Source organism: Microcebus murinus, chromosome 31 (assembly GCF_040939455.1).
Source record: "Microcebus murinus isolate Inina chromosome 31, M.murinus_Inina_mat1.0, whole genome shotgun sequence".
Lineage (NCBI taxonomy): Eukaryota > Metazoa > Chordata > Mammalia > Primates > Cheirogaleidae > Microcebus > Microcebus murinus.
In genome coordinates, this window is record NC_134134.1 from 2,157,150 (window position 1) to 2,173,566 (window position 16,417).

Here is a 16,417-nt window from a genome sequence, read left to right on the forward strand (position 1 = left end):
TATTAGTGTATAGAAAAACAACTACTATCTGTATGTAAATTTTACATTCTGCGACTTAACTGAGAGGTTTTATTACTTTTATAGCTTTCTTCCTTTCTTCTTTATGGCTTTTGATCTATAAGATAATGTCATCTGTAAACAGTGTTATTTTTACTTTTTCCTTTCTAATTTGAGTGGATCTTGTCATGTTCTTGCCAAACATTTCTGCTTAGGTGTTGTAGTCACATAATAAAATAGCATTAGCAGTGGTTGCACATTATACTTATGATGGTATCTGTGCATATGAAGGATTAAATATCTTTCCCAGTTTAAACTGGTTTTGGAAGGTAAAGATTTTTTCTTTTGAGTACTTGGACTAAAGGTATCTCCATTGGGGTTTTTTTTTTTTTTTTTTTTTTTTTTTTTGAGAAAGAGTCTCACTTTGTTGCACAGGCTAGAGTGAGTGCCATGGCGTCAGCCTAGCTCACAGCAACCTCAAACTCCTGGGCTCAAGCAATCCTGCTGCATCAGCCTCCCGAGTAGCTGGGACTCCAGGCATGTGCCACCACGCCCGGCTAATTTTATATATATATATTAGTTGGCCAATTAATTTCTTTCTATTTATAGTAGAGACGGGGTCTTGCTCTTGCTCAGGCTGGTTTTGAACTCCTGACCTCGAGCAATCCGCCCTCCTCGGCCTCCCAGAGTGCTAGGATTACAGGCTTGAGTCACTGCGCCCGGCCTCTCCACTGGGTTTTCAATGAAGAGTTGCTGTAGCTAGGACACAAGTCTGCCCCTTGTTCTGCAGTGGAGTCTGCATCTGATGGGCCAGTTCCAAAGGGCTTGGGTGGTTTTCAATCCTCTCTTGTTTCTGGGTAAATTGGTTGCCTTCAGGATTTGGATGTGTATGACACATACTAGGGTATGGTTGTGGATTTCAATCTGCATATTTTAGGGCTAATTCCATATGTGTGGCTGGGTGTGGCTCCCAACGAGTACCTTGGAAGTGTCCCCGCAGGTCACTGTGTGGATCTATGCACTGAAAGAACTGGACATGGATTATAGTTGAGACTGCTATAGCAGAGTCACAGTTCTGCTTTACAGATGATAGCAATACCAAGTTATTCAAGTCTGTCTCCATGGCTGCAGATAGGTGTGTCTCTCCCAAAGTCTCTGGATGAGCAGCACCACTCCCACTTTGTCACAGGGAACCATTGGAGACTCTGTGTATCCAAGATGATGAACCATGTTGCAGTCTGTATTCAGGACAATGGGTCCTTAGGTTTGTCACCTGGATGAGAGCCTGAATACTCCCAATGACCCTCCCAGATCTATGGTTCCACTAGTGTTTAATGACCTTCCATTTAAGTCCCCATATTCAGATAATTGTAATTGTCCATGAATGGCTAGCAAATTTTTGTTGTTCTTTGGGGAGAAAAACAAGTGGATTCTTCCTCTCCCATCATATAGCTGATTTGCTCTCTTTATATATTTTAAAATTGTGACCTGTTCTATTTTAATTTTTATCATTTTTAGAATCAAAGGTTCAGAATGACATAGCAGCATTTCAATTTCTCTACATTCTCACCATATGTATGTATCTGCATATGCTTTCATTTATTTAAAAGTTCTCAATGTAATGGATGTGATGTGATATCCCATTGTGATTTTGTTTTGCATTTCTCTAAATATTAACAATTTTTAGAATGCTTTCAAATTATGTTTGGCCTTTAGTGTATCTTATTTGCATAAATGCCAGATCAATCTATTGTCCATTTGTTAGTCAAGTTATTCATCTTTGTTTTAGAATTTTAATCATTGTTCATATATTCATGATGTTAACTTCTATCAAATATGTGATTTGCATCTATTTTTACCCATTTTGCAGGAGGCATTTTTAGTCCACTAAGTTTTTCCTTTGTGCAGAAAATTTGAAGTGTGATACAATCCCATTTTTCTTCTCTTCCTTTTCCTTGATTATGCATTTGATGTTACATCTACTAAAACAGTACCAGGACCAATACCATGATGTTTCTCTTATATTTTCTCTAAGAGTTTTATACATATATTTCTTATGTTTTAATATTTAATTTATTTAAGATATATTCTCTATAGTGCAAGGAAAGGTACCAACATCATTTTATTCCTCTCATAAATATTCAGTTTTCTACCAAATTATTGAAGTGACTCTTCTTTTTCATTGCATGGTCATTGCAATCTTGAGGAACCTATATTTGGTCATGCACACAAGGTTTATTTCTGAGTTCTGTGTTCTGCTGTTTCATCTCATTATTTGTCTTTGTGCCAGTAGCACATTTTTTTTTATTCCTGCAGATTTGTTTTCAAATCAAGAAGTGCTATGCCTCCTTGTTTGTATATCTAAAACAGTCTGGCTATTTATTGTTCCAAGACACTTTAGAATTTATTTTTATATATCTTCAAAACAAGTATGATAGGACTATTATAGACATTGAATTAAATTTGTATATCACTGTAGATAGTTTTGACATCTTAACAATTTTAAAACATCTGACCATTGAGCATGAATGCATTTAAGAGTGTTTAATTTTGACATATTTTTGTGTTAGCCAGTTTGTGTTGTGCTTTTGATTTCTAGTTCCACTTCATTTTTATCAAAAGGTATAAGTTGTATGTTTTTATGTTTCTTCAACTTGATAAGACTTAAGTCTCATAACAACATTTATCATGTATGATGAAACCATAGTGTATTCTGCTGATTTTGACTGAAGAGCTCTGTAAATGTCTTTTACATCTAACTGGTCTATAATGTATTTCCCAATATCTGTTTTCTTATTTATCTTCTGTCAAATTTTTCTATTCATCATTGAAAGTGAGGTCTTGCAGTCTCCCATAACTAGTGTGTTGCTAGGTGTTTCTTGCCACACTTCTGTCCATACTTTGGTTCATATTTTTTAAATATATTTAGAATCACTGATATATAATATATATTTAAAAATATCTATGCTGTCCTAGCATGTTGCATCATTTAAAAAAAAGAAAAAAAAATATCTATGCTAAAATATGTACATTACATGTATATCATCTGCTGCTTTTGACTGAAGACTTCTGTAAATGTCTTTTACATCTAACTAGTCTATAATGTCTTTCCCATTATCTGTTTTCTTATTTATCTTTTGTCAAATTTTTGTATTCATCATAGAAATCATATATATCAGGCATAGCCTTAAATATTCATCATGAAATAATCATATATCATGCAAAGCCCTGATAAATAATATATATTTAAAAATATCTAAGCTAAAATATGTACATTACATGTTTATGATCTGTCTATGTGTATTCTGTGCCATAGATTTCTCCTAAATGACCAATTTTGTCCTTATAAAAGTATTTGTGTCTTCTGATGGTTTTTGACTTAAAGTGTATTTTCTTTAATTATGGCCATAATATCCTCCTCTTATTATTTATGTAGATATATGTATTATTTGTGTAGATTTTATGTAGATAATTTATGTAGATCCCCCTCTTATTATTTATGTAGATTATGTAGATTTATGTAGATTTTTGCTTTCAATCATTTTGACTTTTTAGAGCTAAAAGAAAACTTTTGTAGGTGGCATATTATAGGGTTCTGTTTATTTTTATTCATACATTCATCTTATTTTTTCATTAGAGAGTCTAAACAATGTATATTTAATGAAACTTCTGAAGGAAGAGTTTGCTGTTTTTTATTATTCAAAATATGAAATTGAGAATTTGAAAGGAATTGCATTTATTCTGTAGATCAATTTGGACATCTTCACAATATTAGGTCTTCTTCCCTTGAAGAAGAACGTATTCAAGAGTGTGTTGTTTATTTTCCTATATTTGTTAATTTTTCTGTGTTTCTTCTATTATTTATTTTCAGTTCCATTCCATTCTAGTTAAAAATTAAAGTGTGTAAAATAACAACTTTCTAAAATTGGTTAAGACTTGTGGCAGAACAGGTAGTTTTTTAGGAAGAACGTTTTATGAGCTATCAAGAAGATTGTATATCTACTATTATTCTGTACAGTGTTTCCAATGCACCTGTTAGGTCTAATTACTCTATAGTGTTTTCAAATCTTTTGTTTTTGTATTAATAATTTGACTGATTTTATTATTATTGAAAATGGAATATCAAAGTATCCTATTATTTTCCTGTCCATTTATTGCTTAAATTCTGTCAATTCTATTTAAAATATACTTGAAAACCTTGATGTGAGATAAAGATAGATATCATATATATGTATTATTTTCATAAGCTCTCCGTGAATGACCACTTTTTATATTTAATATCCTTGTTTCTCTCTTGTGACAGTTTTGACTTAAACTATATTTTAAAAATTATAATGTTTTTTCACTTCAAAAGTAATGTGCCTAATATAATTTTGAACTCCACTGCTCTTAAATGCTAAAAGTTTTCCTGATATATCTTGCTAGATATATCATGCAGATATATCCTGCCAGTTTTAGTCTGTTGTTCTCACCAGGTATGAAGTCAAGTCACTTTAGATAGAATATAGTTGGATTTTTTTAATCCCTTTATTTAACTGTGTCTTCTCATTCTAAACACTAGGACATAAATATTTACATAATTCTCTCAAAGGAAGGACTTACAATTTCTCTAATGTTAATTGTTTTATTTGACTTTGTCACTATCTTTTCTTTCTTTCCTTTCCTTCTGTTCTGCATTGTGCCTCACTGATTTTGAGTGACATATTTTGTTTCTTTGCCTGGCTTCCTTTTTTTATCTCTATAAACATTTCTTCTAATGTTCACTGTGAGAACTACATAAAATCTTTTGAACTTGCAACTTATGTTAAATGGATAACTACCTAATTTCAGTTGCATACAAAAATTCTTAATCTTTACATCTCCCCTCACCTTTATGATATTGATGTAAATAATTATATCTCTTTATATTGTCTACAAATTAACACATGGAAATGATCATTTTTTATTTTGCCTTTCAAATTTTATAGCATAATTAAATATTTTACACCAACATTATGATAATGGAGAATTTTATTCTTGATAGGTGCATATTTTTCCCAGAGAGTTATGTAGTTGTCATAGAAGATAGAAACCATCCTTTGGAAAGGCTATAAAAAAAAGACGTGTGGACATGTGCCTATAGTTTCATTCTCTTTTGATAGGAAATCCAGGAGATTGGATTTCTCTACTAAAGTGATAACTCAGTATCAGCATGGAGGAAGGGCTGTGGTGGGTAAATGCAACCAAGTTTCCTTCCAATTCCATGTGGTTCCTGGTGTTATTCAAATTTGGGTTGCTATGAACAATTAGCAGTTATGATTTCTAAAAGAACCATGGTTGTCAATCTATTTTTAGGTCATACATCTATGATAGTATATATGACAGTATATTTATAAGGTCATACACCGATGATAGATACCATTGCTAACATGCTTTCTACACTTTTAAATATTCAAATTATGAAATATATTCCCTGAGTCTAGTTAGTGAGATACTTTGTTATTTTCATTTCTTTCAGAACTGTCTTCCCATTCCACCAAAGACCTATTGCCAGAGCAAGGCATAAAAGACCCATTTCAGAAATCAATACTGAGACTATATGGAAGCTGTGGCCTTGAAAATGTACACTTAAAAAGAGAATGGGATTGTGTGGTTGAGTGTAAGAAGCAGAAAGTATGTTGTGAGGGTCTTACCCAATGTCTATCAAGTTGCCATAGAAAAATCATCAAATGTTATAAATGTATAAAAGTCTTTAGTAAATCATCAAATCTAAATAGACAGAAGACAAGACATACTGGAGAAAAAAGATTCAAACTTAATGAATATGGCAAAATTTTTAATCACAGCTCTAATGTATCTGGACATAGGAAATTTCATATGACAGAGAAATCCTACAAGTGTGAAGAATGTGGAAAAACCTTGACCTGTTGCTCAAAACTTATTATACATAGGAGAATTCACACTGGAGAGAAGCCCTACAAATGTGAAGAATGTGGCAAAGCCTTTAACCAGTCCTCAATACTTACTCGACATAAAAGAATTCATACTGGAGAGAAACCCTACAAATGTGAAGAATGTGGCAAAGCCTTTACCCAGTGCACAAACCTTACTCAACATAAAATAATTCATACTGGAGAGAAGCCCTACAAATGTGAAGAATGTGGCAAAGCCTTTACCTGGTGTACAAACCTTACTCTACATAAAAGAATTCATATGGGAGATAAACCATACAAATGTGAAGAATGTGGCAAAGCCTTTAAGCAGTCCTCAATTCTTACTCAACATAAAAGGATCCATACTGGAGAGAAACCCTACAAATGTGAAGAATGTGGCAAAGCCTTTAAGCAGTCCTCAATTCTTACTCAACATAAAAGGATCCATACTGGAGAGAAACCCTACAAATGTGAAGAATGTGGCAAAGCCTTTACCTGGTGTACAAACCTTACTCTACATAAAAGAATTCATATGGGAGATAAACCATACAAATGTGAAGAATGTGGCAAAGCCTTTAAGCAGTCCTCAATTCTTACTCAACATAAAAGGATCCATACTGGAGAGAAACCCTACAAATGTGAAGAATGTGGGAAAGCCTGTAACCAGTCCTCAACCCTTACTCAACATAAAAGGATCCATACTGGAGAGAAACCCTACAAATGTGCAGAATGTGGCAAAGCCTTTACCCAGTCTTCAAACCTTACTAAACATAAAATAATTCATACTGGAGAGCAACCATACAAATGTGAAGAATGTGGCAAAGCCTTTACCCAGTCTTCAAACCTTACTAAACATAAAATAATTCATACTGGAGAGAAACCCTAAAATGTGAAGAAGTGGCAGAGCCTTTACCTGGCTAAGAGACCTCATTCTACATAAATGAATCCATACAGGAGAGAAACCATACAAATGTGAGCAATGTGGCAAAATATTTTTCTAGTTCTCACACCTTAATCTACATAAAGGAATTCATATCAGAGAAAAATTCTACAAATGTAGATATTGTGGCAAAATCTTTAATAACTGCTCACATCTTATTCAACCTCAAAGAAATCATACTAGATAAAAGTTCGATAAATATAATGTGTATGAAAGTGCTTTCCCAAAGTATTAGACTTAAAATGCACAACAGTACTTAAAGTAAACTATAATAATGTAGAGAGCTGACAATAGCTTTAGTTATAACAGAGATCTTATTGGACATGGGAGAACTTACACTGAAAGAAATGCTCCAATATTTTCTCAAACATTGCTCAATATCACAAAAATTTTAAGGAATAGAAACCTTACAAATATAATCAATGTGAAAAAATATTTATGCAAAAGATATACCTTAGAAAACAACAAAGAATTGATACTTAAAACTACAATACAGATATAATAAATTTCAGAAGGCACTTAATCAAGAATCAAGTCTAAACAGATATCAGAGGACTCACAGGGCAATGCACTGAGTCACTAACACATTCTCACATTTCTTTAAACCAGGTTTTTGATTATAGAGAACAACCCAGTTAAAATAGTCAGTTGATTTTTTTGTATGTCAGCTTTAAAAAGTGGGAGACTTTTTGAGAGTTATAATTACATGTAAAATACACTTTCTGGTCAGTGCGGTTAAAATGTAATAAAGCATGATTTTTTGCTATTTTTGACATGCAAATATTGATGTTATTCAGCTTTAAATACAGTAGGTGGTATGCTTTTATTCTTTGCGTGTATGTGAATGTGTGTGGTTAATGATAGCTACATCACATTTATTCTTTCTTAAGTATACAGTCTTTCTATATTAAGTTGGCATTATTCATGTACTTTTCCATGGAAAATTGAAAACACTGAAATGTAATATTTATGAAATGGAGAGGTACTATGGACTTTTCTTATAACAAACAGTATTTCAAGTGATGTATGATGTAGGTATACAAACTCATATTTTTCCCATTATCAGAATGAAAAAATTACAATATTAGAAATAAATTGTTTTATAATTGCACATTATGATAATAAAATAGAATGATATTTGGAATGTTTTTAGATAACATGTTTTTAGATAACTTAATGTGTTTCATTAAATTAAACATTTTTAATGTGTCAAACATGTTGTAGATAGAATTAAGTGTTATTTTACACCAATTTTAACCTATGCCACGTTAATCATAGTTGGAGGTAATGGATTGTAAAAATGTACTGTTGGGTTACACAGTACCAAGACATCATTTGTGATCCTTTTTATCAGTGACTCTACTTTCAAGAATAATGGTCCCAAAGCTTTTTAAATTATATTTATAATTACACTGTTACTGTAATGCTTATAATAAAGATTTTGCACTTAATGAAAACCCATACATTTCTGAACATGGAATGACTACTTGTTACATTCTATCCTAAAATTTTTTTTCAACATGCAACCTGCCTGGCCAGTGAAACAGAAATCAGCATCTTCTTTATTTATATTGAATCAAATATACAAATACATCACGGTTAACTTGAACTATAGCTGTAGTATATTTACAGAGTAAGTATGTTTGTGTGACTGTGGATGTATACTTATTTTGAACAGAAAAGAAGACATATTAGACAAAATGAGTAATTTCAAAAGTGTTGAGAACTTACTAGCAAACTAGAAACTTCAAAGATTCTGAAAGGAAATATTTTGTTCGCTTTATGTTGAACTAATTGTTTAAAACCCTGAAGCTTCTGAATGGGAACCTGTCCATGCCAGTTCCCAGTTCTTACATGCTTATTACTCATGCTAGGCCTACTATGTTATTTTAGTATTTCAAAGTTCATTAAGTATTGTTTATATGCCCTGTCTGCAATTACAGCAAGGACTGTTATAAAACTTAATGGTGCTCATAAAATTACCTGAAGATATGAGTAATTCCATAGTGTAGTAATATCAGTGTACTTAGTACATTCTATCTTTTCATGCTCATTTGGGAAGCATATTGTAAGCACCTTTTGGTTACTGGTTCTTTTACTTTTGGTCATTTAACTAATTGATTTATTGACTTTATCAGGCTACCTTGTTCAGGTAGACACTAAGAAGGATTTATAAATTATGGAGTTGATTTTATATTTAAATAGAAGAAATAAGTACAAGACAGTGTTAGATATGCAATAGATGCTTTATAATTACCAGTCAATATTTCTGAGGGAGTGAACTTGTGGCTCCAGAGAAGAGATTGAAAATGTGCAGGGTTAAAATCACTGATTTTGCATGTAGATTGAGGGAACAGGCAGAACAACCAACTCTTGAAATTTATAAGTGGAAATTCTGCTTCTTTCATTGCATAATTATCTCCAGTTTTTTGCCATTTTCTATCTTCATTCTCTTCTACAACTGTATCTACCCATTGTTCTTTCTGCTTGTACTTGGGCTATGATATTCTCACTGTTGTACTCACCCCCATCCAGTTCACAAAATATTTAGAAAGTTTTGATGAGAAGTGTAGAGTATTTTTAATTTGGAGGAAAAAAAACATTTTAACTAGAAAGCTTGAGACCATTTACAGGCTATACAAATAGCATACTGATTATTTAATTAAGATTAGAGAAATTCATTGTCCTGAGGTTAAAGTAAGAGACTTAAAGTCCAAAGAAAGATAAACAATTCTGAAGGCTGGAGGAGTAAATCAAGAACTCAGCATTGTTTGCTTTGTAAAAGCAAACTGTTACTAGATCCTAACATATAATGCTATAAATATGAAAATAATTACAATAAGTGAAGCATTAATGAGTGTATGATGCATATCTTAAGTACTACATAAAAAATATGAGAATTTCACAATCTCTTAATAGGGATTTAGGTAAATAAAGAGGATTGATTTAATTTTCTATGAATTGCTTATAGTCTAACATATGCTTCCATCTAGAATCTACTTTTGAGTGTGTATTTTCAGTGTTAGAATATAATAGAATGATTTCTCTGGATTGAAAATATTTGGAATAATCTTTCTTTATCTGATATTTCAATCTTAGAGAATTTATTTTACATAACATTATCTTCCTGTATTTTAGTAGGTGCAGGGCGCAGTACACAGTTCTCATTTTTAGTCATCTAACTGTGGCCAACAATTTGTTCATACTCCCTAATGGAATCTCAGGGATCATGGCCACATTTTATTGAAAATTTCATTAATGATTTTGGATGCAATCCTGTTTTTTATGCTCACAGTAGCCAGAGTTGACACAGTGAGTACCACATACCTCTTTAGTCTCTTTCATAACATAATCATCAGCACCAGAAAGTCTAGGCGTCTTTAGCTTCAAGTAAAAGCGCTAAAGCCCTTTGCATGTTCTGTGCTGGATTATGAATCTGCTGGTAAATACCAGAGTTCCCTTGCTTAAGAGTGACAAATGAAATTACAAAAGCAGCACTCTCACTCTGTTTTCTGGGCTAGAGTGCCATGGCCTCATCCTAGCTCACAGCAACCTCAAACTCTTGGGCTCAAGCAATCTTTCTGCCTCAGCCTCCTGAGTAGCTGGGACTACAGGTATATGCCACAATACCCTGCTGATTTTTCTATATATTTTTATTTGGCTGATTAATTTCTTTCTATTTTTTAGTAGAGACATGGTTGTCTTCTTGCTCAGGCTGGTTTCAAACTCCTGACCTTGAGTGATCCTCCTGCTTTGGACTCCCAGAGTGCCAGGATTACAGGTGTGAGCCACTGCTCCCAGCCAACACAAACTGTCTTTATACCAAGAGCTCGATTAAAGAATTGGCTCAATTAGAAATGTTAATCCCTTGCAATTGGAAATCTTTTGTGCAAACAGTTATGTCTTTGCCTAAATTTTTATAGTTCACCACTTGGTGCAGGGAAAAGATGAATCAGCAACCCTAGCTAAATGGGTCTAGAGAACTACGGATTAAAATTTCTGACTCAAATTATGGGCCAGGAATATTGGTTTGATATTAATGCGCAATTAAATTATGATGATCAGGCTATTTCTCAAAATCAACAGTGCTGTATTAAAGCAGGGAAAAGATAGCTTCTCTTAGGGTGTATCTTTCTATATAAAAGTTAAACAAAATGTCAATGAAACTTATATAGATTTAATTGCTAAATTGCAAGAAATATCAGGTTCAAGAAATAGTAAGTCCTCCTAATTTAAGCAATATCACTTTACATATATTGGCTTTTAATAATGTTAATTCTAAATTCCAGCAGCTTTATGCCCAGCAAAATTAAACAGCATGGTGCCACCGCTGGCATGGCTGCTGAGCCACCCAGGCTGTGGCTGTGCTCAGCCAGGCAGCCCAGCACCAGCTCCCCACCACCGCACCCCAATGGCACCTTATGGCCAAAGGGGAGCACCTGCCTGTGGAAAAAACTTTTAAGAAATTGCCAAAAGGTCTGATCAGACATTTAAAATGCAACTTTGGCTGAGACTCTTGGCCCAAAAGGTAATTTCAGAGAACAAAGACCATCTTGTGACAATGGATTCTTAACACCATCTACTGAGATATATATAACTATAGATATATGTGGCCTGATCCTACAAGCACATTAATATTAGTTAATAATTTGGTCATATTTCTGTTACATTAAAAAGAGTAATAATCCATTTAGGTATAATTGATTCAGCTTATTCAAGTGAAATTTCAGTTATGAGTTTCACTTCTGTTTATGTTATTCAGGTTAGAGACTGTATTGCACAACTTCTGCTATTAATATGAAATTTAAAAAATCTAATGTTTTAAGACAAGGAGGTTTTGGAAGTACTGGAACAAAAGTATATTGGCAAACTTTATTAATGACCAAAAACCTCAATTATAAAATAAGCTAAATGACAAATCTTTTGTTGGACTTATAAATACTGGAACTGATATTAACATTTATCTAAAGGTTTTTGGCTAAGAATTGGCATATTATAATAATAGATTCAAAAGACTGTTTTTACTATCCTTTTGCAAATATCTGATAGAAAAAAATTTGTCTTCACCATAACTGCTTTAAACAATCAACAGCCAACTAAACAGTATCAATGGAATGAAAGGGAAACAATTCTATACAAAAATTTTTAATAAAAATGATTTAAAACAAAAGTATTAGTTTTATTAAAAGATAATTTTCTTTAATTTATTGATTTTTTTTAACCACTTGGTTTATGTAATGATATAAGCAGAAGAATAAAAGTACAGTGCTGACTTGTCACACACACAGTCAGCCAGCACGCATTTACCCAACACACACATCTCTCTACTGTGCCAGGCATTAGAAATGCAAAGATTGATCAGATATATTTGTAGGTTTCAAGTAACTTACATATAAAAATACATTTAGTAAAGTACCTATAGATTTCAGGTAGAGAATAGCACAAATAAACATAAAAATGTGGGCCATAAAGTATGGAAAAAATTGTTGTACGTTCTCCAGACAAATGTTAAAAATAGAAGGGAGGAAGCCTTCAGGTAAAACAGCAGGAGGTAATAAGGGAGGAATTATGGAATAGATTGTTGGACTCTTAAAACTGCATAAATGTCTAAAGAGCTCATATCTTCAACACTGTGTTTTTCAGTCCTAAACACATTCTAGCCCACATTGCTTCCTGAATTAATAAATGAATGAATAAAAATACAGTGAGGAAAATCACAGGCCTTAAAGTCAGTATTTAGGTACTTACTAAAACCAGGGGTTCCTTCTTTCTCTCTGCTGGAGACATTTTGTTATTGTCTGTTTAAAAAATAAACTATGCTATACAAAGTATTTAGAAGACTCAAATTCATAAAAGCAAAAATTAAAATGGTTGTGCCTGGGACTGGAAGAATGGAGAAATGGAGTTATGTTTAATCGGTGTTCGGGGAAAAAAAGTTCTCGAAATTTCTTTCACATAGTGTGAATATGCTTAACACTACTGTACTGCATACCTAATAAGTGTAAGATGGTAAATATTATGTTGGGTGTATTTTACCACAATTAACAATTTTAAATTACCTATATAGTCAGCAAGTGATTTAGAATAGGACAGGATTGTTCTGTCTATATGATCACATTGGTGATATTGGCCACATTGGCCAGAATATTTCCTCAGTCATGAAATCCTCATTTTTGTTTTCATTTTTAGTTTTTATCAGATAGTCCTAAGGGTTTTGAGTCTAGGTATCTGCTTAAAATTTGGAGAGGTTTTAGACCTCTCCCAGAATCTTTTTAAAAAATAAACACCCAAGCTGAGGTCCAATATTATGTCCATTACCTTGTGGGTTTGCCCTACAGAGCAGCTCTTTCCTGGCAGTATTCATGGGAAGTTCTAGTAACAAGGCAGTTCCTCAGAAGCCAGGGCATGTGATTAGAGCTAGAAGAGGGTGGGGCATGAAATAAGATGCTGAGAGGTGAGAACATGGTGGAAAGGATGCTGACAGTGAAGTGAGTGACCTCTTTGAGGTCCACCCCAGCAGGGGAGTAGCACAGGAATGCTTTTTTCTGGAGACAGCAGAAGACCCTGGAGCAGGTCAGCTGCCAGAGAGGACTGAGAGAGTCCTGGACTGGATCAACCAGAGGCAAGGCCACCATGGCACACCAGAAGGAAAAGGTGATCTAAGATAATGTTCATCACAACTAAATTCATTGGGTGTTGGGGTAATGGAAGGGTGGAGGAGGGGACAGGTATATACACACCTAATGGCTGCAGTGCTCACCATCTTGGGGATGGACACACTTGAAGCTCTGACTCAGGTGAGACAAAGGCCATGTACATAACCTAAACATTTTTACCATTGTAATATGCTGAAATAAAAAAAAAAATTAAAAAGAGCTAAATCTATTGGGAAAAGTACCACAAGGGACTACTAACCCAGAAAGTCTACACTGAGTATTACAGGAATTTCCTTGAAAAACGAGGGATTTGGTGAGGTGTAGAATGGGCAAGAGTGGGGAGAACTTCCCAGGAAGAAGGAGTCAGAGACTGAGGGATGGGTGTTGCCGGTGCTAGTGAAAGTGAAGATGCATTGTCACACACCTCAACCTCTTTCATAGACTTCGAGAATATTAAATTTGGAAGGGGTCTCATCCCACATTACATTAGACATATTAGCTATATTCAAATGCATCCACCTCATGATTCAATAATTTTATTGTAGGAAAAGAGCAGAATGGCTTTTAAGAATTTTTTTTTTGGAAATAATTATGTTTTGGAAGGTTTTATGTTTTGTGTTTTATTTTTTTGTACTTTTTGCTTGTTTTTAACCACTTCAGTATGGTGCTCACTGGCCCCAAACGGTGAATACATTTTGCTCTTGTGTGATGAGGAAAGATTGAAAGCACTGAAAGCTTGATTGAATTTATAGGCAGCTTTAATTGTAATGTAAATCAGAATAGGTAACATATACATATATATTTTTATTACATTATTTTTAAATGTTCACAGTTTTATTTTGATAAATGAAAAATTAGAAAAGTCATGTCACGGCTGTTCATTTAGCTGATGCTCGGCTGTGTGCCTTCCTTTCACCACTGTCGGCTAAAGTCGCTGTGCATGTTCATCTGTAGCTATCGACTATAGTTAACTCTCATACCAAAGTGGTTAATAAGCTAGAGATTCTATATCAGCCTTCTGATATTGTCTTAGATTTTTGAAAGTCCAGAGATAGTAGCCTCTAATGCTATGTTGCTCCTCTGATAAAACAACCTTACCCTCCACTCTTCACTGTGCACACACCTTAAGCAGTTTTATCTCATCCTGTCACCTCAGCACCCCTAAATGCTACAAGTGCTAAAATGCAGCTTCAGATCCACACACGAAACCACCTCTCAGCTGCCTTCCCTAGGCAACCCATATGAAACTCACACTTACCAGGTAGAAAGCTAGGCTCACTGTGCAGCTTCTTTCACAACCCCCTGTGGTAATTCAGAACATATTGTCACAGCAGAAGACACCACAATCATTCACCCTCTCAATTTGGAAGGCTGAGTGCCATTGTCAAGGCCTATCCTTCACTCCATATTCTTAAGTAGCCATAAGCCCCATGGATTCCTTAACATTTCTTTTACCTGACCCATCTGTTGCCAGCTCAGAAAAAGACACCATTGTGCACATCATCTCACCTCTAATATTACCTCAATCTACCTCTCTACTTCCTCAATACTGATGCCTCAGCAGGGCCCTAGTCACTGCCATTTTGATTGGTCTGATGGGTTCCCAAGTGTTCTTTTTCCCTGCAAGTTGGCCCCTACAACTCATCTCCTACAACTCTACTAGCTAGAGGATTGCCAAAATGCCATTTTCATCACCTCAATTATTCCACAAACTCCTTCAGGGGCCCCCACACTTTCTGGGCTCTCAGAATCAGTGTATAAAGCTCATTTGTATTGGACTCTGATTCCTCCATAGTTTCCTCCCATACTCCCCTCCATCACTCCACCTGTGTTATTTTCATAAATGTTTAAGAGTCTACTATGCACCAGCCACTGCTCAAGGATCCTACACATATCCCATACTCTCTCTCGCCATTTACAAATAAATGGATTTCCTAAGTACACCATGCCATTTTCTACTACTTTACTTATACAAACATTGATTTTTTTCTTCCTGAACTCCTTCTCCAACCTCTGTGCCTAATTAACTATAGCCCATAGAAGACTGACTACATAGATAAAATGTATTTTGTATTCTTTACTTATAACTTACCTGGTTTTCTGTAGGAACCCTCAGTCACTAAATTCAGGCAAAAATTAAGTCCAATTCCCATTTTACAAATGAGGAAAGTGAGAGTCAGTAAGCATAAAGAACTTGTTCAAAGTTATACAGCAAGTAGAGGAGCTAGATTTGCCAAAAAGTGATACTTATCACCATGCTATAGAGCTTATTTAGAGATGGATTGTTTATGGACTTTTTTGCACTGCTTACAGGGGCTTTCTGCTCTGAAGAAGCTTTTTTATATGCTGAATAGCAAAAATTTGGTGCATTCAACCAATTTAATTAATCCCTCTGGAAACTTCAAGACTTTATAAGGAAGCACAATCACTCACTTAATGTCCCTTAGGCAAATGATACATTGGAGTAAAGTGAGAGAATATTAGAACTTGTATTAATGTTTACTTTTATCCTTAAATGCAGTGATGATGCTTTGCTAATATACTGATAATAGTAAATAAAGGCTCTCTATATACATGAATTAGGGGTGCATGCCCCCAAATTTTTTACTTGTAGGAGTTTGAGATAAAAAGTATAGGGACACCTGTCCTCTACTGACCTCTGCTCATTTCCTTCTACTCTCCACCCAGCTCACTCCACTTGAGCCAAAACTCACCAACCTCACACTCAGGTTCTTCCCACATATCCTCCCACAGTGACCTCACTACCTTCATCCAAGCCTCTGCTGAAATGGATCTCCCTAGGGGAACATCACCCACACCCCACCCCACCATCAACTCTCCGTCCACTAATCCTGCTTTACTCCTCTCCATTACAGCTACATTTACCTGACATTATATATTTGTGTCAGTCA

The 16,417-nt window shown here is 34.4% G+C and overlaps 1 protein-coding gene across 1 annotated transcript in view; it reads left to right on the forward strand.

Moving 5' to 3' along the window:
* LOC109730340 (uncharacterized) overlaps positions 1 to 16,417 on the forward strand; it is a 140,139-nt gene that overhangs the window by 10,329 nt on the left and 113,393 nt on the right. The window contains 2 exon segments of the mRNA XM_075998870.1: positions 5,495 to 5,786; positions 5,871 to 6,763. Of these exon segments, the coding sequence (XP_075854985.1) occupies positions 5,495 to 5,786; positions 5,871 to 6,763 (1,185 nt within the window).